Source organism: Myotis myotis, unplaced genomic scaffold (assembly GCF_014108235.1).
Source record: "Myotis myotis isolate mMyoMyo1 unplaced genomic scaffold, mMyoMyo1.p scaffold_m19_p_2, whole genome shotgun sequence".
Classification (NCBI taxonomy): Eukaryota; Metazoa; Chordata; class Mammalia; order Chiroptera; family Vespertilionidae; genus Myotis; species Myotis myotis.
Genome location: NW_023416324.1, coordinates 21,905,240 through 21,933,034, shown reverse-complemented (window position 1 = coordinate 21,933,034; position 27,795 = coordinate 21,905,240). Strand labels below are relative to the sequence as shown.

General features: G+C 40.1%; 2 protein-coding genes across 23 annotated transcripts in view; one reads left to right on the top strand and one right to left on the bottom strand.

Annotated features, from left to right (window-relative positions):
- Positions 1-3,090, top strand: part of KIAA0319L (KIAA0319 like) — a 111,243-nt gene extending 108,153 nt beyond the window's left edge. For 7 of the 8 annotated variants that reach the window (XM_036352500.1, XM_036352495.1, XM_036352501.1 and 4 more), the window contains 2 exons: positions 583-687; positions 1,980-3,090. In XM_036352500.1, the coding sequence (XP_036208393.1) occupies positions 583-687; positions 1,980-2,167 (293 nt within the window). In that variant the 3' untranslated portion in view covers positions 2,168-3,090. The remainder of the gene's footprint in view (positions 1-582; positions 688-1,979) is intronic. The other variant, XM_036352497.1, reaches the window with a different exon arrangement.
- A 5,768-nt stretch (positions 3,091-8,858) lies between these two features.
- ZMYM4 (zinc finger MYM-type containing 4) overlaps positions 8,859-27,795 on the bottom strand; it is a 124,422-nt gene continuing 105,485 nt past the window's right edge. For 9 of the 15 annotated variants that reach the window (XM_036347694.1, XM_036347702.1, XM_036347697.1 and 6 more), the window contains 4 exons: positions 20,915-21,026; positions 18,716-18,964; positions 16,602-16,731; positions 13,240-15,708 (listed from right to left, as the gene is read on the bottom strand). In XM_036347694.1, coding sequence (XP_036203587.1) covers positions 15,501-15,708; positions 16,602-16,731; positions 18,716-18,964; positions 20,915-21,026 — 699 coding nt within the window. In that variant the 3' untranslated portion in view covers positions 13,240-15,500. Of the gene's footprint in view, positions 9,112-10,156; positions 10,295-11,596; positions 11,987-13,239; positions 15,709-16,601; positions 16,732-18,715; positions 18,965-20,914; positions 21,027-27,795 lie in introns of those variants that run through there. The other 6 variants (XR_004973848.1, XR_004973847.1, XR_004973849.1 and 3 more) reach the window with 6 other exon arrangements.

Here is a 27,795-nt window from a genome sequence, read left to right as displayed (position 1 = left end):
ACACGAAATTTTGTGCACAGATAGGGTCCCTAGGCCTGGCTGGCGATCAGGGCCAATCTGTGAGGTGACCAGCAGGGCGACTGGTAGAGGGGCGGGGTGTTCCCCGCTGACACCCGCCTTGGCCAGCCTGGGGCCTGCAGGCAGATCCTGCATTGAGTGTCTGACCCTTGGAGGTCAGTGTGCGTCATAGCTACTGGTCGTTCCGCTGTTTGGTCAATTTAAATATTAGGCTTTTATTATATAGGATAATTTCCAGTCTGAATATTTTTATTCATCAGGCATATTGTTAATGGGCAATTACTTTCTTTCTATTTTTGGCTGTTAAGAGGAGTGGCATTATAGATGTTCCTCTGCCATGTCCTCAGTGGACATATGTATGAGTTTCTGTTAGGTGTAGACCTAGGAATGGAATTGCTGAGTCATAGATGTCTGTTCAGCTCCCATTGATGTTACCAGTTTCCCAGCTTGTGCTGTGTAGTGAGTGAAGGCCACTCACTTCTTTAAGCAGAGCAGAAGCCCACAATGTGAGGACCCTGGGTAGTGCTATGTACTGTGGAGCCAGGAGCATTTGTCTCCCCTCAGGCTCCTGTCCTCTGCAGCTATGGACCGGAAGGGCTGTGGGGAAGAAGGGAAGCTTCGAGTGGGGACTGGTTGGAGAAAGCGCCCAGAGGGCACAGAGAGGCAGGGGTGAGTATTTCATCTACTGGGGCAAAGCAGGGGTATTGAGGACCTTGAGCCTCACCTGGGCTTGGTTCTTATGTTGGCCAATCCCACCACATTGGAGAAGCCCAAAGTGCGGAGGGTTCTTCTTTGGCCCTGCTGCTCTGCAGTCATGCCCCAGAACTGTACCCAAGATGGTCCCCAGATGCAGTCCGAGTCTGGCTGCCCTCAGCATTCACAGACTTCAGGCATGTCTGGTGAGGAAGGGGCACAATGGTTCTGAATCATCTTAGGACATTCAGTGTTTTCTGGGGATCTGAGTGGGACCCAGGGAGTTAAAGTGATTGTTGGATGATGAGGGTTCAGATACCTCATCTGACTACTCACCTTTTTAAGAAAGGGGATAGGTTAGCTCTTGGGGGTGGGCAGTGCCTGGAATCAGAGCACTGCCAAGCTGGATTCTCACTGTTGGAAAAAAGTCCCATTTCTAATCCTGCTATGCTATCTCAGCCTACCTTTTGCTTTCTCTGGAATATTATCTGTACCAGTCAGAGCCCAAGCCGTCTTGCTGTTGGACAGGATCTGCCCTAAAGCCATTGCCAGACCACATTGTACAGTGTGGCCTCTCTGCAGCCACAGGGACAGTAGTAAAGGTGACCTCCTCCAGGGCTTGGAGAATCTCAGACATCTTTTCTGACCTCAAGTGCTTCTCATGGGCCCTTGTTTGCGTACTCTGATGAGCCGATCGCTAGGAAAACTGTCTCAGAGTCCCTATTTAGTCAGACTCTCCCATCAGGAGAGCCCTCCCGAGCCATGTGCCTGCTCTCCCACCTCTGGTCCCGCTCATTGAAGCCAGTGCAAACATCTCTGTAGAGTGAAGTCCAGGCTGACTCAGTGTCTGAAACTGGCAAGCACTTCATACCATGCTGAGCCAGCATACCGAGAAAGCGTTAGAGCTTGCATTTTTGTTTGTTGTGCTTTCCTGCCTCCCAAGAACTCCACCCTATTCATAAAGGGAGATAAAACATTGCACATTTAAGAGAGAGAATATCATTGGGTGGCATTAACCAAAACTACTGGAGATAAACAATCAGCATTGGAACTGTTGGTCTCATTTACTCTGACTTCCCTTATAGGGCTGTTCCAGCTAGCCAGCACTGGGAGGACTCAGGAAGCCACCTCCTTCCTGTCTGCCCCTCCCAGCAGGGAGAGAGGACCATGACTCCCTGTCCCTCTGCTCTTCAGGCTGGGAGGAGGGTGTGGCTCAAGCTGGGGAAGGTTGGTGCTCCTGATGCTGGAGTCCCTTATCTCCCTTGCAGGCATCAAACAGAAAGGCCCAATGCTGAGCAGCAGCCTGATGCACTCTGAGTCGGAGCTGGACAGCGATGATGCCATCTTCACGTGGCCAGACAGAGAGAAGGGCAAACTCCTGCATGGTCAGAATGGCTCCGTGCCCAACGGACAGACCCCACTTAAGGCCAAGAGCCCACGGGAGGAGCTCTTATAGCCAGTCACCTGGTCTGTCTCCTCAGGGTAGGGGTTGGCAGTGATGGGGTCCAGAGCATTGCCAGGCTGGTTCTCAAACCTCCCATTTCAGTGGGCAGCTGTTCTGCCAGCATCTGCTGGCCAAATCCCCCCATACATCCACAACCAGAGCCGCTGATACCTGGATCCAGAGACATTCTCCAGGAACTCTGAACAAAGCTGTGAATGAAGGTTTCCTCTTTAAACCCGTCTGGTAGTCTCCCCTCCCCCTTACCTCCCCTTCCCCCCGGCATATCCTCACCTCAGGGCCTCCTTTTTTGCAAACCCCTCCCCTGCTCTAAGGGTGGACACAGCCAGCTCCCTGTTGGCAGTGTTGCACTCCCAGAGCACCTGCACAGGGAGGACTGGCTGTGCCCGCCATGCCTGGGTACAGAACCAAGCACTATCAGTCTACAAGAGCCTGCCCTACATTCTTCTCTTCTTTGGGATCACTGGGTCCAGAGGACGTGGCGCCCCCTTCTCCTCACCACAGATGCTGGGCTGGTGGTGCAGATATGGTGTCTGGCCCAAGGGTAAGAGAGAGCTGCCTGCAGTGTCAGAGCAGCGAGGCTGGACACAGACCGCCTCCCCATCTCCTCCTGACCAGCGCTGGCTGAGCGCAGAGAGCCACAGCTGACTGGAATGTGATGGCATGGGAGCGCATGTGTGTGACTGCCCCATCGTGTTCTTCTGTGTGTCCCTTGCGTGTGTCTGTGTGTGTATTGGCTACTCACAAGGCGACCCTGACCTGGAAAGATTTTCAGCTCCTTGGAAGAGAGACTTCATACGATGTCTGGGCGTTGAGGAATGGGAGCTTTGGGGGGAGGGGGGATGACTTTTTAAAAAGAAGCTTACAGTTTATACTACTGTCTGTTATGAGATGATTAAACATGCTATTTAATTGTACCTGTGCCTGCTGACTCTCCTGCTGTGCTCCATCACTGACCTGTACTGTCCAGCCACCGGTGCATCCCTGAGAGGTGATGACCTCCAGCAGGGAAGTCGTGGGACTGGCATCAACACTGTGGCCAATGGTGCTGGGGTTGTGTCTCAACAGCTGCCTGGCTGCTGGTGGAGGAGTGCATCCCTCCCAGCCCCTGCTGGCCAGCTGCCCTGGCTTTTAGGGAGGCAGCTCCCCCTTATCCCAGGGCCTAATGCCCAGGGTGTGGGGCCCTTCCTAGAACAGCCAGAAGGAACACCAAATAGAAGGCATTCTTGCATTTCTGGAACCCCACTAGGTACTGTGCACAGAGAGGAAACTTACCAGGAAGCAAAACTCAAAGGAAACTCCTAGGGCTGGAAGGCTGCAGCCTTGGCCTTCCTGCTTGGGGAGAGACTGATCCTTGTCCTTACAACTTCCCTTTGGCCCATCTGATAAGTTGAAGGAGCTGAAGAGGTGGCCACATACATTGAGAGTTACTCTCTGAAAATGGGATGGAAAGAAGGTGCATGCAGTCGGGCCATCAGTCCCTGGAAAAAAGAGTTTCGGGAGCATGGAGGAGGCCCTTGACACTTGTGGAATCTGTGTTGATCGGTTTAAGGGGCCTATACATTCTTTCGTTATGCCCAAACCATGACTATAACCCCTTTCATCTACTTACCCCTCAGTTTGGGGGTGGGGTTGGTGGTGGCTACCTAGTTTCCAATATTTCCAGCATTGGGGTGTGGCTGTCTACTGTTGTGCCTCCCACTGGAAGGGGGTAAAGGGACTCTCAAGAATTGCTCAGGTTTGACATTGAAGGGTATTGATCAGGCTTTTTTTTTTATCTCATGCAAAGGACAGGTCTTGGCCAGTTTTCTATCCAATTCTCAGTGCAGATTCAAATCTGCCCTAGTCTAACCTTTCCTCTCCTACCCCTTCTCACGTCTAAGCTATCACATTCTGGCACCAATAGCTGTGGGTCCTATGCTGACTGCCTATTAGAATCACCTGAGCACCTTTTAAAACACACTGATACCTGGAACACACAGGAGGTTTTGACTTTTGAATATTTAGCTGAACTTTTATTAAGTCCTATAATTTGTGAAGCTATACCAAGTCATGGACTAGGGGGAAATAGCAAGTTGGGTTTAGTAGACAAAGAGGTAAAGTACCCAGAGACCCGGTACCTCTTAACCACTGCAGGGAGAGACCCCTGAAGTTGGGTGTGGCAGAGACCAAGGTCCTTTTCCAAGACACACAGCTCATCTACATTTCCAGACTTGTGCACAATATGGGCTGAAGAGATTTCCATCTTCAGCCCTGGCCCATTGAAGTTTTCTGTGACTCCCGCTCCCTTCCTCTATCTGCTGGCCAGAGCAGAGGCGCACTTGGGGAACAACCTTCCTGTGAACCACCATCTGGAAGAGAGCTGCCCTACAAGAATAGCCTTTGGATTGTTATGAGAAATAAAAATATATTAAAAACAAAAACTCATGTTAAGATTATGGGCCTAAATCTACCAGTTTGGCTCAGTGGATAGAGGGTTGGCCTGCAGACCCAAAGAGTCCCTGGTTTGATTCCAGTCAAGGGCACGTATGTTGGTTGCACGCTGCTCTTCACCCGGTCTCTGGTCGGGGTGCATGCAGGAGGCAACCAATCAATATGTTTCTCTCACATCGATGTTTCTCTTTGTCTTTCCCTCTCTCTTCCACTCTCTATAAAAAGATCAATGGAAAAATATCCTTGGGTGAGGATTAACAAAAAAATAAAGACCAAAAATAAAAAAATTATGGGTCTAAGCTTGCTTCTGTCACAGGTCTCCCTGGGCCCAAGTAAATTACTAGGGTTGACAATGATGCCTCAGCTCAGGCTGCCACAACAGTCACTCAGGATTTATGCTGCCCTACACAGCATAGCAGTACTGACAGCCACTGCAGGCAGGAGGTAGAACCGTGAAATTACAAACCTGCCTCCATTGTCCCACACATCCCAGCACAGCCTAGTAGAGATAGTTGAGACACCCTTCCCTCCCCACCTACCCCACCAAAAAACACCCAGCAGTGACAGCAGCCATTAGTGAAAAGTAGGTAATTCTGGGAGCTCAGAAAATCAGTTCTCTACCATCCACCATATTCCTGTGGGTGCCCCTTAACTCACATAGGTACATGGCCTTTTTCTTAACAAAAGCACTGTTGCTCTATTGTGATTATAGAGGCTCAAATACTGCAGGTAAGAAAACAAAAACTTGTGCTATACCACTATCTAGTGGAAAATAAAGTGCCCTACCTATCAACCTGCTGAACTGTTGAAAGCAAAACAGTAAACAAAAAAGTTCACTACCTCAAATGCACAGATAGAGAATCCATCAAATAACATGACCATCCAAGGTAACTTGGGAACACACAAAATGAAATGTCCAGAAATCAAACTCAAAGTCATGGAAGATGGTGGTTTAAATGTCAGAATTCAAGACTGCAGCTATGAAGAAACTCTGTGATATACAAGAAAACTCAGAAAGGCAGTTCAATGAGCTAATGAATAACAGGAGTACTTTACTAAAGAGAATGGAACTATAAAAAGAACCAAACAAATTCTGGAGCTGAAGAACTCAATAAATGAGTTAAGGAGTGCATTAAAGAGCAATGAAAATAGAGCAGACCAGATGGAAGAGAGAAACAGCTCGAAGATGGAAATCTAGAAATGACCCAGGAGGGAGAAGAGAACCGAGAGTTTAAAATGAAAGAACTCTATGTCCTTGCCTATGTCAGTGGTTAGAGCATTAGCCCATGCAGTGAAGAGTCTCAGATTTGATTCCCAGTCAAGGGAACATACTTAGGTTGCAGGTTTGATCCCTGCCCTAGTTGGGGCATATACAGGAGGCAACCAATCAATGTGTCTCTCTCACATAGACGTTTCTTCCCCTCCCTTTTTCTCTTCTACTCTCTAAAAATCAATAAAAGAAATATCCTTGGGTGAGGATTAACAAAGAAACAAAAAGAACTGTGAAAACTATCCAACATTAGAAAAAGCAATCCTATATAATAAAAGAAACATGTAAATTGACTGTCCCTTCACTACACCACCAGCCAATCAGGAGTGAATATGCAAATTACCCCAACAAAGATGATGTGTTAATTTGCATACACAGGCGCCAGGCGGAGAGCAGAAGTGGAAGAGCCAGCAGCTTGTGGGGACATGGCTCCCTCGGTTGCTCCCAGTGCAGGGAGCACCAGGAATTCTGGGAATAGTAGTTCTGATGGCAGCCCCAGAGGGCTCCCCTGAGGACTCCCAGATTGGAGAGGGTGTAGGTCAGGCTGAGGGACCCCACCCCACCCCCCATGCATGAATCTTTGTGCACCAGGCCCCTAGTAAAAGGATAACAAGTATACCAGAAAAAAAAGGGACAGAGAGCCTACTCAAATAATTTAAGAGAACTTTCCAAAGCCTATGGAAAGAACTGAACTTTATAATAGAGGAAGTGAACATAAGACCTAATTATATCAATGCAAAAAGACCTTCTCCAAGACCCATTTTATTCAAACTGTCAAAAATCCATAACAAAGAATTCCAAGGAAGTCAGGGAGGAAAAAAAGACTATCCTACAAAGGAAACCCCATTATATGATCAGATTTCACAGTGGAACATAACAAGACAGGAGTAATGGAAGGAAATATTCAAAATATTGAAAGAACCATCTGCCAAGCGTAATTTATCTAGCAAGTTAGTCTATAGATATGAAGGAGAAATGAAGGCTTTCCCAGACAAAAGCTGAGAATTTATCACCACAAGACCGGCATTACAAGGATTGTTGAAAGTAGCTCTTTTATTGGAAAAAAAAAAAAAAAAAGACAAAGGTATACAAAACTGAGTAAGATGACTAACAGACAGAAACAGGAAACTTCATTCTTCAGAATATGATATTAAACAGTTATAACAAAGGTAAATGGGGGGCGGTGAAGGGATGCTACTGCAATTTGGTAATACCATAAAAAGGAAGAATTTGTGACCGCAAAATCACAAAAGGGGGGCGGAAAGTGACTTGAGTGGGTACAGGTGAATGAAGATAAGACTGAATCAGAAGAACAAGGACTACCATATGTATGAAACATTTTACATAAACCTAATGCTAACCACAAAACAAATATCCAGAGCTGAGATTCCAAACATTAAAAAAGAGGAAATGAGAAAAAAAATATCATAGAAAACCACCAAACTAAAATAGCAGACAGAATCACAAGGGGCGAAAAAGACAGATACAAAAGTAACAAGAAAAGATAAATTATCTATAATAAATTTCATACATCAATAATCCCCGAAATGTAAATGAACTAAACTTATCAATCAAAAAGCATAGAATAGTGAGACAGATTAAAAAACAAATCTCAACTATAATGTTGCCTGTGAGAGACTACTATAAAGACAAACATAGGCTCAAAGTGAAGGGGTGGAAGATGATATTTCAAGCAAATGGCATCCACAGAAAAGTAGGTGTAGCAGTACTTATATCGAACAAAATACATTTCGAGATAAAGGTAAGAGACAACGATGACTATTTTATAATGATAAAGGGACAACTCATCAAGAAGAAATAACAAATATATATATATGGACCCTACCTGATGAGAGCCCAAAATACATAGAATAATTTACCAGCAGACCTAAAAAAAAAAAAAAGGATAAAACTACAATTCTAGCAGGGGATCTTAATACCCCATTGACAGCAATGAAAGATCACCCTGACAAAAAGTCAATAAGAAAATACCCTTAAATGACATAAGACCAAACAGACTTAGTTGATATTCTACAACTTTCCCTCCTAAAACAACACAATACACATTCTGAAGTGCACAAGGATAGACCATATGTTGGGGCACAAAACTATTCTCAATAAATTTAAGAAGATGAAAATCATACCAAATATATTTTCTAACTACAATCAACCAGAAGAAGAAAGCCAGAAAAACCTCAAATACCAGGTGTACTGGTTAATAATGCGGATTTTGTAATCAAAGAAAACATGATAATTTCAAGAGAAACATCAAAAGTGCTTTATTCAAAGTAATGTTCATCGCTAGCTACACATTTTCCCCATCTTTCAGGTAATTTGTGGATACGGTCCCAATAGAACTTTTCTTGTTTTGAGGCAAACCATTCAGAGACCCAATTTTCCACTTCGTACATTTTGAAAGTGCTGCTCAGAAAGAGCATGTGCCATCGATTGGAACAAGTGGCAATCTGAAGGAGCAAGGTCTGGTGAATACGGTGGGTGGGTTAATACTTCCCAGGCAAGATCTTTTAACGTGTCTTTAATTGGTTTTGAAGTGTGTGATGGTGCGTTATCATGAAGCAAAATTACTTTGCCGTGTCTTCTGGCACATTCTGGTCATTTCATGATCAAAGCCTGGTTCAAGTTTGATTATTTGTTGTCAGTGATCAGCATTAACGGTTTCACCTGGTTTTAGAAACTCATAATACACCACACCTTCCTGATCCCACCAAACGCAGAACACTGTCTTCTTTCCGAAGCGATTTGGCTTTGCAGTCAATGTTGATGACTGAGCTGGATCGACCCATGATTTTGTGCATTTGGGATTCTCAAAATAAACCCACTTTTTATCGCCAGTCACAATTCGACGCAAAAAGACTCCCTTTCGTGCCGTTGAAGCAACATTTTACTGACGACTTTTCGGTTTTCCATTTCTGTTTTGTTCAGTTGATGTGGCACCCATATTCCTTCCTTTAAAATCTTTCCCATTGCTTGTAAACGATCAGAAACTGTTTGCTGAGCAACGTTTAATCTTTCTGCAAGTTGTTATTGAGTTTGACACACATCTTCACCCAATAATGCTTGTAATTGTTGGCCTTCAAACTTTTCAGTTGACCTGAATGTTCTTTGTCTTTCACATCGAAATCATCATTTTTAACACGTTTAAACCAGCATTCACAAGTATCTTGAGATGGAGCATGTTCACCATAAACTTCCCGGAGTATTCAGCAGCACTTTTCTTCAAAATAAAGTAATGAATTATAACTTATCGCAAATGCTCTTTTTATGGCACAAAATTCATCATTTTTAAGCGTAAAAATATCTATGATGTTAACACCTTCAGCAAATTTGACATATGAAGTTTTGAAGCTTGATGTCAATACAACAAAATAGCATACATATCAAATTGCATATATATCAACATATGTGTAACTCCATCTATTGAAAAAATTCCATATTAACCGGTATACCTGGTATGTGGAGATTAAACATGCTACTGAACAACTAACTATTGATTCAAAGAAGAAATAGCTTACATATCAAATTGCATATATCTCAACGTATGTGTAACTCCATCTATTGAAAAAACTCCGCATTATTAACCGGTACACCTGGTATGTGGAAATTAAACATGCTACTGAACAACTAACTAATGAAATCAAATCAAATCAAAGAATGAGAAGTTACCACAGAAATGCAAAGGAGTATACAAGAATACTATGAAAGTCTATATGGCACCAAATTTGATAACCTAGAAGTAATGGACAAATTCTTAGAAGCATACAACCTTTCTAGACTGAAAAATGAGGAACTGTAAAACCTAAATAGACCAATCATTATATTAAGGAAATAGAAAGAGTAATCAAAACTTCCCACAACACACTGGTGAATTTTACCAAACTTCCTCAATCTCTTCTAGAAATACTCAAGAGGAGAAATACTTCCCAACTCATTTTTCAAGGCCAACATTACCCAGATACTAACACCAGACAATACAATACAAAAAAAAGTTATAGGCCAGTATCTCTGATGAACAAGATGCAAAAATCCTAAGTAAAATACTAACAAGTCAAATCAATATATCAAAAGGATCATACATCATGATCAAATGGGGTTCATGCCAAGGATGCAAAGATGATTCATCATCCACAAATCAATGTGATATACCACATTAACAAAATAAAACTCGTATGCTCATATTAACAGATGCCAAAAAAAGCATCTGAAAACATACATCCATTTATGATAAAAACACTCAATAAAATTGTATAGAAGTAAAGTACCTCAACATAATAAAGGCCATATATGATAGTCTTCTTTTCCATTTTTTCTGATTTTATTACTGTTTTCTTCTTTTTTCCCCTGTTGTTCATTCTTTAAATTATTGAATGATTGCTTTATTCATTCTTAATCTTTGTTCCCTGAAAATGATTTCATGAAAAGGAAACATGATTTTAAATCTAATTTTTCCCTCTCAGTTCTGCTTCTGCTGTGTTCCCAGATTCAGACATAATAATTTTATCATTCATTAGTCCATTGTAGGTGCTTTCTCATTTCCCTTTTTATTCCAAGGGTTATCCATCCTCCCTTTTACCCAAACTTTTGTTAGTTTTCAGGCTATTTATAAAGTATAGTAATATCCATATTTATAGTTTTTCATTAATTCCATCAGTATGTAATCCCCCACCTTTTTTCTTTGTTGTATTAAATCTTTTTTATCAGATACTATGAATATTGCTTTCCCCAGATATCTCAATATTTGTCTAATGTTTTTGTATCACTTTTACCCTTGTTAGATTTTTTAAATTTATCCAGTCTTTTAAATTTTTTACTCATTTATGTCAATATCAACTCATGAATTCCTATTTTATTCATTAGTTTGTAATCTGATACACAAATCGTCCAATGGAAACCTCTTCTGGCTGCCTCCTATTTCCTTCTGACACATCCCTACCTTTTTTTTTTTTTTTATTTTTTTTTTATTTTTAGCATTTACATACTCAAAAGATATTCCAGGATTATCTTTTTCGTTCCCCAGTCTTGGAATCAGTCATTGAGCCCTCATGCCTTAGCCCTTGGTATGCTTATTGCTACCAAGGTAAAATTGTTTCTATACCATGTCAGTGGATAGAATCAAGCAATCCATTACACACACACACACACACACACACACACACACACACACACACACACACTAGTGACACGGTCAACGGATTCGTGCACATTGAAAGGAAATTAGATGGTGGCCAGTGGGGCAGGACTGGGTGAGATGAGCCGGACATGCCCTGGATCCAACCTTCCGTGGTCCCTCCCCAGCTGGCCACACCTGGGGTGGCACCCTGGCGGAGTGAGTGGGGTCCCTCCAGCAGGTGGGGTCCTTTGGCCTGGCCTGCAGGGACTAGGCCGAAACTGGTTCTCTGACATCCCCCAAGGGGTCCCGGAGTGAAGAGGGCACTCTGCAAAGTTGCTGTCACAAAGGGTGTGGAATGCAAACACCAGTGTGCAGTAAACCAGATTCGGGGCTGACAGTGCCCCAGCAACAACATAATCCATGGCCGAAGGTGGAATCGCACGGCCCCACGACTGTCACCCAAGAACCACCAAGCAAGAACCACTTGCTGCCAAGTCACTGCAGCTCAGCAGCTCCTGCATTGAGCATTTGCCCCCTGGTGGTCAGTGCGTGTCATACCTACCAGCCAGTAAGACAGATGGTCACTTGGCCTTTTATATATATAGATAAAAGGCTCTATCACTCATATCACTATAAACAACTATATCTATCTGTCTATCTAAACCTATGAGTTCATACCAACTCTTCCAATTTCATTCAGCATCTCAGGGTTCTTCCTAGCCTTCTCCCTTTCCACGTTCATTAATCCTTTCTCAAACAGTGAGAAATCTGGCTCCCATTATGCTCGATATATGTACTTATTTCTCAATTGTTTAACTTATTTGCACAATGTAATCAGTCTCCTAACCATTCCAGCCACTCACTGCCTCATTTGCTCTGATGCTGCGCTGCTTCACGGTGGCACCTCTCACCAGCGGGCTTCCATGGGCTCCAGGCACACACCAATTCCTCCATGCTTTTACTTCCTTAAACACTAATGTCTCTATGCAGAGAAGGGCAAGTAAATAAAGATGGGAAAACAAGGGTGAGAATCTGTCTTCAGTTAAATTTAAAATGTTTACATTCACTGTAATTTAGAACTTATTTCTGCTGTTATTTCACAATTTCTACTTACTGTACTCCCCTCCCCATGTCCCTACTGCTTTCCACTAAGTAGCAATGGACAATTTTCTTCTAACTGTTTAAAAGGTAACACATTCTACTTTTTTATATAGCTGAGTTGTATTCCATTGTATATATGTATCACAGCTTTAATTGTACATTGAAAGACAATTAGGTTGTTTCCATAACTTGGCTATGGTGAATAATGCTGCAGTGAATACAGGGGTATATATATCTTTACTTAACATTTGAAAGCCAGGCATAAATGATGTTATTATTATTCCACTTTGTGAGAAAAACTGAGGCACAGGGAGGTTAAATAATTTATAAGCTATACAACCAGTAAGTGAAAAGACTAGCATCCAAAACCTTGGATCTTCCATTCTGTAACAATACCTCTTCTATTTTTTCAATGATAGTAACATATGATGATGATAGACAAGAGGAATTGGGGGTATTATTGCTTAATTCTTTCCTAAAATTTCAACTCAGTACCACAGGGAACCTTTCCAACATGGAAAATTAAAGTCTGAATTTAACAGAAAACTGGGATTCATTAGCAAAAATTCATTTGACTTTAGACTTTTTAGAAAAGTTCTATTTTACAAAATTAGGAATGCCACAAGGGCAGTTTGATAGAAAGTTTATATGGAATTGAAAGTATACTTGTACAGCATAAAGATAGCTCTAAAATCTAAGAAAAATACCATTTAGCCCCACATTCCCAAATTAAATATGTAAATATTCTTAAAAATGGACATATTCTTTATTCTAATCCCACAATTTCAAAATTGTATGAGCTGAATGGATGCAAGCTTTGTAAATCTCAAAAAAGTTTGCCCGAAATGAAATATATACAGTATACCTGATATTTCTAGCTTTTAGGGTTTTAAATATAAATTAATAAATTAACTAAAAATGGGAACAAGTCTTTTGATGCAAGAAAGAAAACCGAAAAGACTGTAATGAAACAATATGTTTACTGGATGGAGTAAATACCAAATAATTTATTTTATGAAAACTGCTTTCTTTGTTATATACCATCTGTTGGTCATACCAATATGGTCAAACAGAAAAAAATATTTAAATTTATTCCAAGAAAATTATAAAGAAAAGAATAACTCACCCATCAAATACAAATATACTATTTTATTCTAAGGGAATATTTCTGTAGTTTCTGCAAGGGGAAAACCCAAAAGTGGTTAAAAAAAAGAACACAAAGGGTAACTTAGTTGTTTCTCTGTGTTTGATTTTTTTCCCCCCTCTCCTGGAAAAAAATGTAATTTTACATAATTTTAATAAATTTTTAAAAGCAAATAATTGGACACATATCAACAGCTATGCTTATGAGGAATGACCAATATTTTCTTGTATGAATTAATTTAGGTCTGAACAACTCTGTGATTTAATATGCAATTTAAATCCCAATATAGTCATTTACGTGGGGTATTGGCTGTTCTCAGTTAAAAAATACAGATTTCTTTTTCCTCTCTGGTGTTTTATAACAATTTCTCTACTGTGCCAAGAATATTTGTTTTTCATACAACAATAGAAAGGGAAATGTTAGTGTTTATACAAAACAGAAAATGAATATATTGGGGACTATTACACCTGAAGTTTCTGGACAGTTTATTGGCAGACTTATGAGACAATTCAATTGTTTTTTCCTCCATATTAAACAAGGTCTGGAAGTAAGAAGTTTTCCAATCAGAGATGACAAACACAGATGGAATTAAATCATACAGAACTGGGGCGGATTTACTTCTTTACACAGTTCTCATAACAAAAATGAAATTTGTCACAGGCCGAGGGACAGAACCATCAAGTACACAATGTCAAAAGGCCTAGTTTTAAATTTTTATTGTAGTTAAATGACTTTCATTTACTTATTTAAAAAAAAAAAAAAAAGCCTTGCCACTCCCACCTAAAAAATGGGACATATTTAAACGTATTTCAAGGTTAAAATTTCTGAGAGACTTTGGACTTCTCTCATTTCTATTAGGGTCAAGTTAATCTCTGCTAAAGTTTTGTGATTAGCCAACATCATAAAAGCTTTGATTCAAAATTTTGTGGGGAAGAAACTGAGAATGGAGATGAGGGAGATGGATCGATATGTCAAACACACTATGACTTGCAATCCTCAGAAAACCACTAAAACAGCTAGAGTTTGGAATAATGCTATAAGAAGACCTGCTTATGACTATGAAAGACAGTCAGTGTCTTTGCATCCTAGCCCCATTTTCAAGTTCCTTAGGACCACAAGGTCATCTTCCAAATACTTTGTATAGGAACACACTAAGATCTTTTCTATCATAATTCCGATAGCTAAATAATACTGTGTCTTTGTGGAATCATCCACAGGTTTGCCAGTTAGGAGAGAGACTATCCTTTTTGAAATGACACAGGCCTCCAGAAACTGGTGCTAAAGACAAAATAAGAGGAATTATTTAGAAAATAGGAAGATAAAACAATGAAAGGAAAGCTGCCATTTGGGGATAAAATGAAAACAAAAGGATAACCCCCATTTCTGTGCACCACAGCTCATGCCATGAGACAGCAGCAATAAAGGCTGACACCCAGAGAAGTGGGCATTTTAGTGGGTTTTCTAGAAACATTTCAAGACACCCGGGGTCTAATGGCTCCACAGTACTTCTCTGTGTGTAACTGGACTGCAGAGTTTCAACTGCTTTACCTTAATTTACCCACATCAACCCACAGCTGAGACGGCTAGACCCAGGAAGTAAAAGGACACAGTATTCTGGGAACAGCAGGGAAGGCCTTGCTTCCTGATGCGAGGGCCAACGGCAAAGCACAGAGGCTTCGATCCTTCACAGAAATGGCTTGGCAGTGAAAATCAAAATCAAGACCCCTTCACTCTCTACCTTATAATAAAAGTTCAGTATTTTTATTGGTTCTTCAAGTCTGGGTCCCACGGTCCTCATTTGATGTCACTCTTAGCTCTGTACTATTGCTCCCCTGACTTTGACATAGGGCTCCTCCAAGTAGCCTATTGCAGCCAAGGTTTCACTCCAAAGTTACCTCTCTAAGGTCTAAGGTTACTATGGTAGAGTTTTATATAACTGTTTTCCTTAAAAATATTCCACAATTTGTTATTCCCAAACAAAATAAGACTATGCACCACTCAGAGAAATTGGTTAGTCATTCTGAAGATGTCTAAGAACTATATCACTGCCAAAGAACAACATTTCTCAGTTCACATTCTTTCCTTCAATTTTCATTTGTACATCCACACTGTGGTTCACGAGTTATCTATTTTCCATTATGTTATAATCAAGTCAAGGGGACTTGGACTTATACATCGTTTTCCAAAGCTTGGATGCATTCACAGTTTGGTGCATACCAATGTGTATGAAAATTGGAACCCCACTTCTGCTTTAATCTGACAATTCAACATCAGAGTCTTCAGATTTGGCTTTGGCAAGTTCTTCATGTACCTCCCTCACCATGAGAATACGTGTTAACATGGTGTCCAGGGTCCCAGGGTCTATCGGGAATGTGGAGTACCACATGGGGCTATTCGGGACACAGGAACGCTCGGGTTGAAGGTAAAACACATCATTCCTCTGCTTCACACTTTCAGAACTATCCACAGGAAAAAGAGAAAAAAGAAAGAAAATTGGGGATCAGAGAGCAGAGGTCATACATAACTACTCTTTAATGTAATGGCTCTCAACGTTGCTCTGCTGTGACTTATATCACAGATCAGCAACATACCCACAGTTTATAAACACTTCCCCCCAGGAGCAACCTGTAACTCCACATCTTTTCTCCCACATTCAATAAGTCATATTGGTTTGGAAGTGAGTCTAATGTTAGTAGAAGTCACAGTGTAAACCCTTCACAAACTTTAGTACTTATAACATTTTTAGGAGCAACAAATTTAACTCACATGGGACACTATGCAGAGAACCACCTTTCCTCAGCACCCACTATCCTGGAATGAACCCTATGAGCACTCAATACACATATCAAAGGGCAAACACAGTCATCCTATTTCTTTGAAAGAAAAGTGTGTTGGTGTGATCTTACAACTCTAAAGTCATGAAGTTTCTGTAAGAAAAAGACCACTCAAAAATTTTCAAGACCTTAAACACAAATTGTTTTTGTATTTATAGTTGTAGCAGTTTAAAAGCTCCTCTAAATATCTTTTCTATATAAATAATAAAATCAAAGTTTAGATATCACATAAATGTTGAGTAACAGTTGTAAAGATCAAACGATGGCAGGAATTCTCATGCTTGCTTTTCAAGAGGTTTTTGGGAAAAAGATTATCAAGATAATGCATTTTGTTTCTTGGTTCAAAATCCAGGCAGATACAAGAATGGGGAAATAATGAAATAGGAGGTAAATCCATCTTTAGACTTTGACTTTAATCACAGGCGAGCTACATTTCTGATATTCAAGCATCTGAAATCCAGAATATGTTAACTCCTTTTTGAAGAGTACTATATCTAGTTCAGGGGAAGAGCACTTACCATTTTGACAGGTAAAACTCATAAAGTCTGACAGGGCATCTTAGTGGATTGTCTGTATTCTCTGCCATTTCTACACCCACTGGAACCTCATCATCTTCATTTCGTTTCCTCTTGCCAACAGCTAGTTTATCTTGAGGCAGGAAATAATAAAAAGATTATATTTTTCAAGTATCAAGACACCCAACAAGCTTTGCTTCCAGGCAAAACTGTCATTCCCTCCCCTTTCCTTTCCCTTACTCATTCAACAAATATTTACTGAGCACTTCTGGGGGTACTAGATATAATTTTAAGTACTAGATATAATAGCATTGAATAAAACAAAGTCCCTGTCCTGTAAAAGTTATGTTCCCCTGCTCACCAAAGTAGGGGGAACATGGTGAAAAGCATAGTGCAAGAGAGTGTGTCTGACTTCTGAACCTGACTTGAAGAGATTTTAATAGGCACAGAGTTCTTAAGGGTTTCAGGTGCTCTTCTCCTACGGCAGACATTAAGATAGAAGCTTTCACCTCTTTATCTAAAAATATTTATACTCTCCTGGCCGGGTGGCCCAGTTGATTGAAGCATCACCCCCCACACCGAAAGCTGTGGGTTCGATTCCCAGTCATGGCACATACCTAGGTTGTGGGTTCCATCCCTGGTCGAGGTGCACACTGGAAGGAGGCAACTTGATCGGTGTTACTCTCTCACATTGATCTCTCTCTCTCTCTCTCTCTCTCTCTCTCTCTCTCTCTCTCTCAAATCAATAAAAACATGCCCTCAAGTGAGGATTAAAATAAACAAACAAACAAACAAACAAATAAAGTATTTCCACAATGGGGCATCAGTGCCCTTTGGGCATTTGTTCATGTTTATTTGTCATAGTATTATGAGAAATGGAGCCTTTGTTGGGAAAAGAAATTCTCAATAAAGTGAGCATTTGCTAAGAAAAGAGCAAATCCTTTTTCCCTAACAGAATACTGCAGAGACCAAGGGTGAAGACAAGGCAAGTGGGCTCTTTCTTTTACACCTTCCCATTCAATCATCAAGAGAATAACAGGTGGACCTGAGAACCTGAGGGAAAAGGCTTTCTTTTTCTTTTCTTATAGTTGCTCTTACCAGCACACAACTTCCCCCAGCTGCCTGCATTAATTATTATTTAAACAACAATTCACCCCAGTTTTCTACTTAGAGGCTACCTAAATAAGGAAGACTTTGTTAGTTATTCATTCAGAAAAGCTGAACTTATTACAAATCTTATTAGGCACCTAAGATCAGAAAATAGGAAAATTTTACCTGACTGTCTCTCCTCCCCAATCAATATCAATTAAGAACACAAAGTGGGCCATATATGAACAAATAGAAGGAAATAGGACAGACACATAGTGAATAAGCAAATAAATCTTAGTATTTTCTAAAGTAAAGGAGAAAAAAGTTAACATAAAGATGAACATCAGAATTATTCTTTAAGATTTTACTTTCAGTAATTTTAAATTCTCACATTCAAAATATGTATTTCACTCGTATCCCAAGAAAGTAACAACTGGATTTTTGGAATTTTAGAACTTACAACTTTGGTTAAAATAAATTTAATTTCCAGTTTCATAATAATAATGTTGATTTTTTAATCTTTAAGACAAACTATTATTTAATAGGCTACTACTGGAATGAAAAACCATAACTCTTCTAAAATTGTCATCGCTGCTATTTTTCTACTGTGTATAAAAGCAGTAGACTCTAGGCCAGCTTTCAAGTTTCTTTAAAATTTGACATCTTATTGTCAACTAAAAAGAGGTGCTCTGGTCAATAAAAAGATTTAGAAACAGGAGATTTAAAAGTTAAACAGATTCCTTTAACTAGCAATTGACCCATCTGTTGCCCCTAAATCACCTATATATTTAAATTCCCTGGGAGGTTTTAAAATGCGGATTATTTGGGCTCTACCAATGATATCAGAATTTCTAACTTAAAGGCCAATGAAAGTAAGCGATTCCTCTCATTCTGAGAAAAAGCCTTGAACCTAACCGTGACATAAAGCATTTAAATGTTAAACAAAAGCTACACAATTACCCCTCTGCAATGAGTTTCTATTTGAATACTGAAACTTCAATAGAAATCTTCCAAACTCCACCACACACCTGGTTCTGACTCTGGCTTCTGTAAAGGTGGAAAGAATCTCAGATATGTCATCTTGGTACTGTACTTCAAAATTCTGGTCCGTCTCATCACATGGGCAAAGGAAAGCTTCAAGTGCTCAGTAACATTCTTTAGTTGAAAGTATTTGGTATTGAAGAAAAGAAGGGTGTTCAAGAGGACAATTGGTGAATAAGCGCCCAGCTGTTTGCACTCCCACAAATGTTCTTCTTCAATTCGAGAGAACATGTAACCTGGACCGAAGAAGGGGGGCGGGGGGGGGGGGGGGGGGAGGAGAGGGGAGAAACAGCATTGAGCTCCTGATAAATAAGACTAGTTTCTCAAATTCTCAGACAAGACATGGGGGCGCGGGAGGGGGACTGACTGTTCCTCTCCTTCCCCCCCTTCCTTATACAGAAAAACAGGGAAGGCACTACAAGGAAAAAGTCAGATGATTGCACACTGAGCATCCTCCTGAAACAGCTTTAATCTACTGCTACTGTAGACCAGGGGCTGGCAAACGTTTTCTGTAAAGAACCAGGCAGTAAATATTTTAAGCATTTTGGGCCATATAGGCTCTGAACAACTTTGTTGTTGTAGAAGATAAGGAGCTGCGGACAAAACATAGATATGGCTATAATATACCATAAAGTTTATTTATAGACACAAATTTGAGTTTCATATAATTTTCACATGCCTCACAATATTATTATTCCTTGGAATCCCCCTGCCCCAAAACCATTTAAAATGTAAAAAACATTTCTAGCTGATGGACCACATCTAGAAACAGGCAGCAGGCCAGATCTGGCCCATGGGCCACTGATTGCAGACTCCTGTTCCAGTTCAATACGCTTCCTGTTAACGCGTTTAATTTTATTTAGGTAAGATTATAAGAAGGCAGATAGTGCCCCCACTTCTTCCCACCCCCTCTTATTTTACTCTTGATTTTAGCCAAAAGGCCAAGAAGTGATCCTCCTCTTAAATTTATATTGAGTGATAAAGTTATGATGACTTATTTGAGATTTTTCTTGAAAAGCAGAGGTCTTGCAGAATAACTAAAATAAGTATACCTTTAAAGGCACCTTCCCCAGGATACCCCTTAAGTGCAGGCCTTTCCCCATGTTCTCTACCCAACCTCTCTGTTGCTGATTCTGCATTCTATTTTAGAAGACTGACTCTCCACAAACATGAATTATTACTTCCATATATCTATGTCCCTAAGCCTCCTCTTTGAATGCTAAATGCATCAAACCACAATGCTGCTCTTCAAAAGCGCTCTGTAACCCAACAGAAAGGGAGACAAATTCCAGAGCATCACATTCAACTCTCCATTCCCAGCCAAGGAGCCTAAGACCAGGCGTGAATTAAGGGTTTGTCCAATGACCTATGGTCAAAGACAATTTGAAGATGAAGATTTAAGTCTCAATAACCAGTTCAGGGTACTTTATAAACAATTAAAGAAGGTCCACTGCTAACAGGTAGAGTCTGGAAGTAGAATATGTGGCAGTTACTACTATAGCATGCAACAATACCAGCATTACCAGAACAAAAACAGTTTCTACAACTGTAAATGGAACCTCCAGTAATTTTTTAAAATTTTTCAACAGTAGGTATACACACACTATACACACACTGTTTGGAAGCTATAGTTTTACTAAAATTCTATATAATAAAAGGCTAATATGCAAATAGACCAAACGGAGAAACGACCGGTGGCTATGACGTGCACTGACCACCAGGGGGAAGATGCACAATGCAGGAGCTGCCCCCTGGTGGTCAATGTACTTCCAAAGGGGGAGCACTGCTCAGCCAGAAACAGAGCTCATGGCTGGTGGGCGCAGCGGCAGTGGTGGGAGCCTCTCCGACCTCTGTGGCAGCGCTAAGGATGTCCAACTGACGGCTTAGGCCTACTGACTGAGCGGGCCTAAGCCGGCAGTTGGACATGCCCCGAGGGCACCCAGACTGCAAGAGGGTGCAGGCCAGGCTGAGGGATCCCCGCCCCCCCCCCCCGAGTGCACGAATTTCATACAATGGGCCTCTAGTAATCAATAATAAAACCAAGACTTTCTCCTCAGGAGTCCAAACACATTACAAATCAGGACAGAAATAGAAAATGAACAATTTATAAAAAGATAATCTTACAACTTAAGCAATTTAAGGAAATGTACCATGAAAAAAATCAAAATAAAAAATAATCATCCTACCATTAGGAAGTATTGTAGGTTCCCATATTTTCAAGAGTTTGGTAAGTTCAATCATAAATCTGGAATAGGGCTCTGTAAAAATGTTATCTATTCTACCATTTTCAAACAGGTACTACAAGAGAAAAAAAAGTGAAAACACATGTTGATACAAAGACAAGACTTTTTTAAAGATTATTTTAAGTAAAACTTATGTTATTAACCAATGTCACCCCAATAAAATTTTTTAATATTAACAATTTTTTAAAAAATTATTTTAAAGAACATAGGTTACTCTTTAGCTTTACCCTTACAAAATTATTAACCATTTTAAGGATATATGTTAAAATACCAGGATTCCAGCTAAACGCCCTTTCACATGGACTGACATCTCCAACACTGTGCTCACAAGGTAAAGTTTTCTATTTGCTTTGTAAAACCTGGAGTATACAGAAAAATTCTAATAAATAAGTACCTTTACTCAGTTAATGAAACTGATGTATTAAAAATTGGTCCTAATTTGTATTTCCCAAATCATTTTTCTAACTCACAGTGGATCTGCAGGTGTGCTCTCAGAAGTTTTTGTTTGTCAGCCTAGCTCTAGCCTAGATTAGTGGTCGGCAAACTCATTAATCAACAGAGCCAAATATCAACAGTACGACGATTGAAATTTCTTTTGAGAGCCACATTTTTTAAACTTAAACTATATAGGTAGGTACATTGTTATTAACTTAATTAGGGTACTCCTAAGGCTTAGGAAGAGCCACACTCATGGGGCCAAAGAGCCGCATGTGGCTCGCGAGCCACAGTTTGCTGACCACGGGCCTAGATCACTTCCTGAAATAATACAGTTAGCTAGTGTCAGGTGACCTGAGGATGCCCAAATTCAAAAACTATTTGGAGCCTTCTAATCACAGTCCTTAACTCTTTGCCCCACAACAATAGCCTTCAAAAAGTTCAAGTATAAATGTAGGTAAAACTGCTAATTATAACCATCAAGAACCATATCACAGGATGGGAAACAAGCAACAGCTTGGGTAAAGTATTGTTAAAAAAACATTTTGAGGGTGCAGATCAGATCAGATAAAATCACTCAGGGAAATAAATTTGCATTCACAGAGTAACAAAAGGTAGCTTTTAATTATATGCTAAAAAAATTTTTGTGTTTTTAAGATTTGGTATTTTAAATTTATTTTGAAAAGATGTTTGATATTATTAGTCATTAGGGAAATGCAAATCAAAACCTTAATAAGATACCACCTCATATCTACCAGATGGTTATTTAGAAAACAAACAAACAAAAATTAGGTGTTGGCAAGGAAGCAGAGATATTGGAGCTCTTATACATTGCTGTTGGGAACATACAATGGTACAGCCATTGTGGAAAATGGTTTGGTAGTTTCTGAACAAGCTAATCATAGAGATACCATATGCTCCTGCAACACCACTCCTAGGCATATACCCCAAAGATTTGAAATAGATGTTCAAACAAAAACTTGTACATAAATATTCATAGCAACACTCACTATTCATAATAGCCAAAAGGTGGAAACAACTCAAAGGTCCATCAACAGATGAATGGATAAGCAAAATGTGGTATATCCAACGATGGAATAATATTTGGCCATAAAAAGGAATGCAATACTGATTCATGCTACAACACTGATAAACCTTGGAAACACTATAGTGAGTGAAAGAAGCCAGGCACACTTTTACTTATATTACATACTCAGAATAGGCAAATCCATGTAGAAAACAGATTTATGGTTGTCAGAGACAGGATGGAAGAGGAAATGAGCAGTAACTGCTTAATGGGTAGAGGGTTTCCATATAGGGTGACAAAGTTATATAACTAGACAGTGGTGATGGCTTCACATCATGAATGTACGTACTTAATGCCATTGAATTATACATTTTTATGTTTTGTGTATTTTCCCATAATATAAATATCGTACTACACAGTTTGGCAAGTTACTTTAACTCCTTAAAATGTATGCCTGTAAGAGTTTTCCACGTCAATATCTCTAGAAGCAACTCATTCCTTTTTTTGTTGTATAATATTCAATAGTATAGACATACTGATTTAAACGTTCTTTTGATGAACATCTAGGGGATTTCCATTTTTTTTCTGTTATAAACAATGTTATAATGGAAATACTAGCCTCTATTTGGGGAGAGATAATGATCAATGGGTTTGCTAGACTGAAGAATCTATGACTTTAAGACTTAATAACCACTGTTAACTTGCCCTCTGAAAAGGCCTCCACCACTGCACATATCTTCAATAACACTTGTATTATCAAGTTTCTTAATCTTTCACATTTTTTATCCGAGAGAAGAAAAAATTTCCCTGATTACAGTTAAGCACCTTTTTACATTAGAGATGCAGTCCAACATGGTGTTCATAACAAGACCCTGAAGCTGAACTACCTGGGTTCACATCTGGCCCCACCATTTACTACTTCTGAGGCCTTAGGCAAGTGCCTGAAGTAACAGTTCTTAAACTTCATAGGGCCAAACTAATACTTAAGTGAATTAATATATGAAATGGATTTATATTAATACATAGCATGCATAGTACATGATTGTTAGGTGTTCATGGTACATTCTATTAGCAATCTGTTAATTTTCTTCTATTACTTGCCTATTTGTTTCTTTTGCAATTATCACCTTCCCAGCTAATGTCAACAGTGGTGGTCCAGGTTAACATTATAGATTTTTTATGTATTTTCAAAATTCTTCACAATTAGCATGATTATTTTCATAATCCAAATAAAGAAGAGAAAGCACATTTGAGATGTCAACATAGATACCCTTTTAGAATTTCTTACTGTTAAGGAAAGCTTATTTCTTGTCAAAATAAATAAAAGTTACATAATATTTACTTCCTATATTAATCTGACAATCTGCTAACTTATGGCCTCTTTTTAATAGTATTATTATATGAAGTCATTTATTAATATCAACAAGAGTTGATAAACATACTAGAAAAAGTTTCATAGCTTTAGTATTTGTCTCATAAATTAGAGTATTTCATATACAGCAGAAGTATAGCTGAAATGTAAAGAACTCAAATGTTTTTGACTGAAATAATGACAATGATCACATGTGTTCTGATGATTACATTCAAATTATTAGATTATTACCTGCCTCAAAACATGTTATTTCTTGACATAGGCAGTGGTAAAATTACAAAATGTTCTTTAGATCCAAAATATAAATGCCACAAGTACAGGAAGTGTGCTAAGAATCTTCACTATTTTTACCTAAGCAAAATGCATAAAGGGCACATCCTTGTGCTTAATAAAATTGGTTGAATATATAAAAGTCCTCTCATAAGGTAATTTTTATCATTTACAGTGTAGAAACTGGATTAAATTACAGTAACCAAGGTGTCATTTTAATTCTGTGGAAAAATAAATGCTGCTTGCATGATTAACTACCCATCAAAATGTTATTCATCAGAAATCCTATATAAAAGAGGTAATACGCAAATCAACCCTCACGCCCTCACAAGATGGCTGCCTACTACCAGGCTGGCAGGGGAGTTAGTGAGAGACGACCAAACAACTGAACAAGCAGGCTGCATGGGGCAACAAGGCTGGCAGGGGAGTTAGTGAGGGATGAACAAATGACTGAACAAGCAGGCCGCGTGGGGCGACCAGGCCAGCACGGGGGGCAGTTGGGGGCGACGGGCAGTTAGGAGCAACCAGGCCGGCAGGGAGGGAGCAGTTGGGGGCGACCTGGCCGGCAGCAGAGGGTAGTTAGGCAGGCTGGCGGGGGGGGGGGGGGGGCAGTTAGGGGCAATCAGGCCGGAAAGCAGAGGCAGTGAGAGATGATCAGGCTGGTGGGGGGGGGGGGGGGGAGGGAGGGGGCAGTAAGGGGTGACCAGGCAGGCACATGAGCAATTAGAAGCCAGGGGTCCAGGATTGTGAGAGGGATGTCCGACTGCTGGTTTAGGCCCAATTCCCGGGATCGGGCCTAAACTGGCAGTTGGACATCCCCCGAGGGGTCCCAGATTGGAGAGGGTGCAGGCTGGGCTGAGGGGACCCAGCCACTGCCCCCGTGCATGAATTTCATGCACTGGGCCTCTAGTATATTTATTTACAAAAATGAATTTCAGATGTATTAAAGATGTCAATCTAACAAAGTATTTTAGACAAAAATTTATGAGAATATTTTACTCAAGGAGGAAGACCATCCTAAGCAACAAGGAAAACCCAGAATCTATCAAGAGAAATTGAACTATGTAAAAAAGGAAAACGTCTTGAATGGCAAAACATAACATAAAAACCAAAAGACAAAAACACACTAGAAAATTTTATTTCAAATGCTTATATTTACGTTACTATCCCCAATATAAAAGAGATTCTACAGATAGAAAGGAAAAATTCAAATGCCCAACAACATAAAAAGACATTCTAATTTATGAAAGTTGAAAACATTGGGAGTCATTTTTTTAAAACTTAGAATATTAAAAAGAAGAGTGGCGAAGAGGATTCAAGAAATGGGCATTCACACTGCTAATAAAAGTGTAAATGACAATCATTTGTGCGGACAGAGCTAACTCTGTCTTAAAACTAATCTGCATTTTTGACCTCTGGGTGAATCTGAACCCTTGACGTCCTCCCCTTCCCCAGTGTGAGCCCTGGAATACGCACACAAAGCTCTGAGCAATGCCTCTGGGATGAGTCGCCCTCAATGTTAACTATATAACTGGCTCTGGCACATGATCCCTTTGATCACCCAAGCATTCTCTGATTTAGGAGATATAAGCACATGGTCCAGAGGCGGGGAGTGGGGGGTGGGGGGTGGAAGGCACAGGAGTCCACTTTGCCTTGCTGCCACCTGAGACTGAATTTCTGTAGGTAAGTTCCCTATTAAACTCTTTCAACCAACAAGGTGGAGTTGTCTGCCTTGTTCTTTGGCCTTTTGGTTTCTTCAGTGTTTGAGGGCCACTTTACATATATGACCCTTTCACAAAACACCATTCTGAAAATTAATTCTGAAAAGATCTTAAAACTGGAGAAAAAAAAAAAAAAATATATATATATATATATATATATATATATATATATATATATACATTGCTATAACCTAGAAACAAAAGCACCAACTCATTAGGTACACAAACAAAATATATTTTCTTTTCACAAACAAAAATTTTTTTCCAAACAAAATATTGACTGAAGCACTGTTTGTCAGAGTAAGAGGGAGGGGAATAATCTGAATACAAAAAAGAGAAAAGGCTGAATAACTGGCATATTCATACTTTGCAACATTATGCAAATTTCTTTTTTAAAGGAAAAAGTTATATTTATAGTCATCTGGAGAGATACACAGATTGAAAAAAGCAAACTGCAAAAAATGTGTATGGTATGGTCCCCATTTTGCTAAAAACTAAGCAAAACAAAGACTATTAAACACATGTATACATGAACAAAGGTACAGCACAGGAGAAGGTAGAGAAGGACACTTCTGCTGCATCACTGTTACGTTGGGGAATGGAAATGGAGGGAGAGAAATTTTTCCTCCAGTTACACTGAGCACACATTACTTACGTAATTAAAAATAAAACATTGCCCTAACCCCATGGTCAGCAAACTGCGGCTCGCGAGCCACATGCAGCTCTTTGGCCCCTTGAGTATGGCTCTTCCACAAAATACCACATGCGGGTGCGCACATACAGTACGATTGAAACTTCGTGGCCCATGCACAGAAGTCGGTATTTCGTGGAAGAGCCGGTATTTTGTGGAAGAGCCACACTCAAGGGGCAAGAGAGCTGCATGTGGCTCGCAAGCCACAGTTTGCTGAGCCGCAGTTTGCGACCACTGCCCTAACCAGTTTGGCTCAGTGGATAGAGCATCGGCCTGAGGACTGAAGGGTACCAGGTTCGATTCTGGTCCAGGGCATGTACCTTGGTTGCGGGCACATCCCCAGTAGGGGGTATGCAGGAGGCAGCTGGTCGATGTTTCTCTCTCATCGATGTTTCTAACTCTCTATCCCTCTCCCTTCCTCTCTGTAAAAAAACCAATAAAATAAAATAAAATAAAATATTGCCCTAGCCAGGTTGGCTCTGTGAACAGAACGTCGGCCTGTAGACTGAAGGTCCCGGTTTCAATTCTGGTCAAGGGCACATGCTGGGGTTGCGGGCTCAATCCCCAGTGTGGGAGTGTGCAGGAAGCAGCCAGGAGGCAGCCGATCAATGATTCGCTCTTATCAGTGATGTTTCTATCTCTGTCTCTCCCTCTCCCTACCTCTCTCTGAAACCAATAAAAATAAAATAAAAATAAAAAATAGAATGAATGCTTAAATAAAATACCCCTATATAAGTGGAAGGAAATTTGGCAAAGTAAGAAAAGAAAAAAATCAATGACATCCAGAGTTCTACCACCCCCAGAAGACAACCACTATAAACATTTTTGATGAATTGCATTTTATGTGTTGAATATGACTAGTTTTTAAACCACTACATGTTAACATACAGTGATGTGCATAAAATGTGTACTCTGGTTCATTTCAATGCTTTAATATTAATATTTTTACATATTACCAGAAGTCACTTTAAACAATTTTTATTGGCTACATAATATACAACTTTATAAATATAATTTGCTTAACTATTACACTTTGGTGGACACTGAAGTTACTTCTAATTTTGTGCAATGCTGTCAGAGTATTAGCCTTGACAGATTCCCAAAAGTGAACTACTTGCAAAGAGTATGAACAGCCCACCAGTGTGGCTCAGTGGTTAAGCATCAACCTATGAACCAGGAGGTCACGGTTCTATTCCTATTCATGGTACATGCCCAGGTTGTGGGCTCCATTCCTAGTGTGCAGCGTGCAGGAGGCAGCTAATCAATGATTCTCTCTCATCATTGATAGTTCTATTTCTCTCTCCCTCT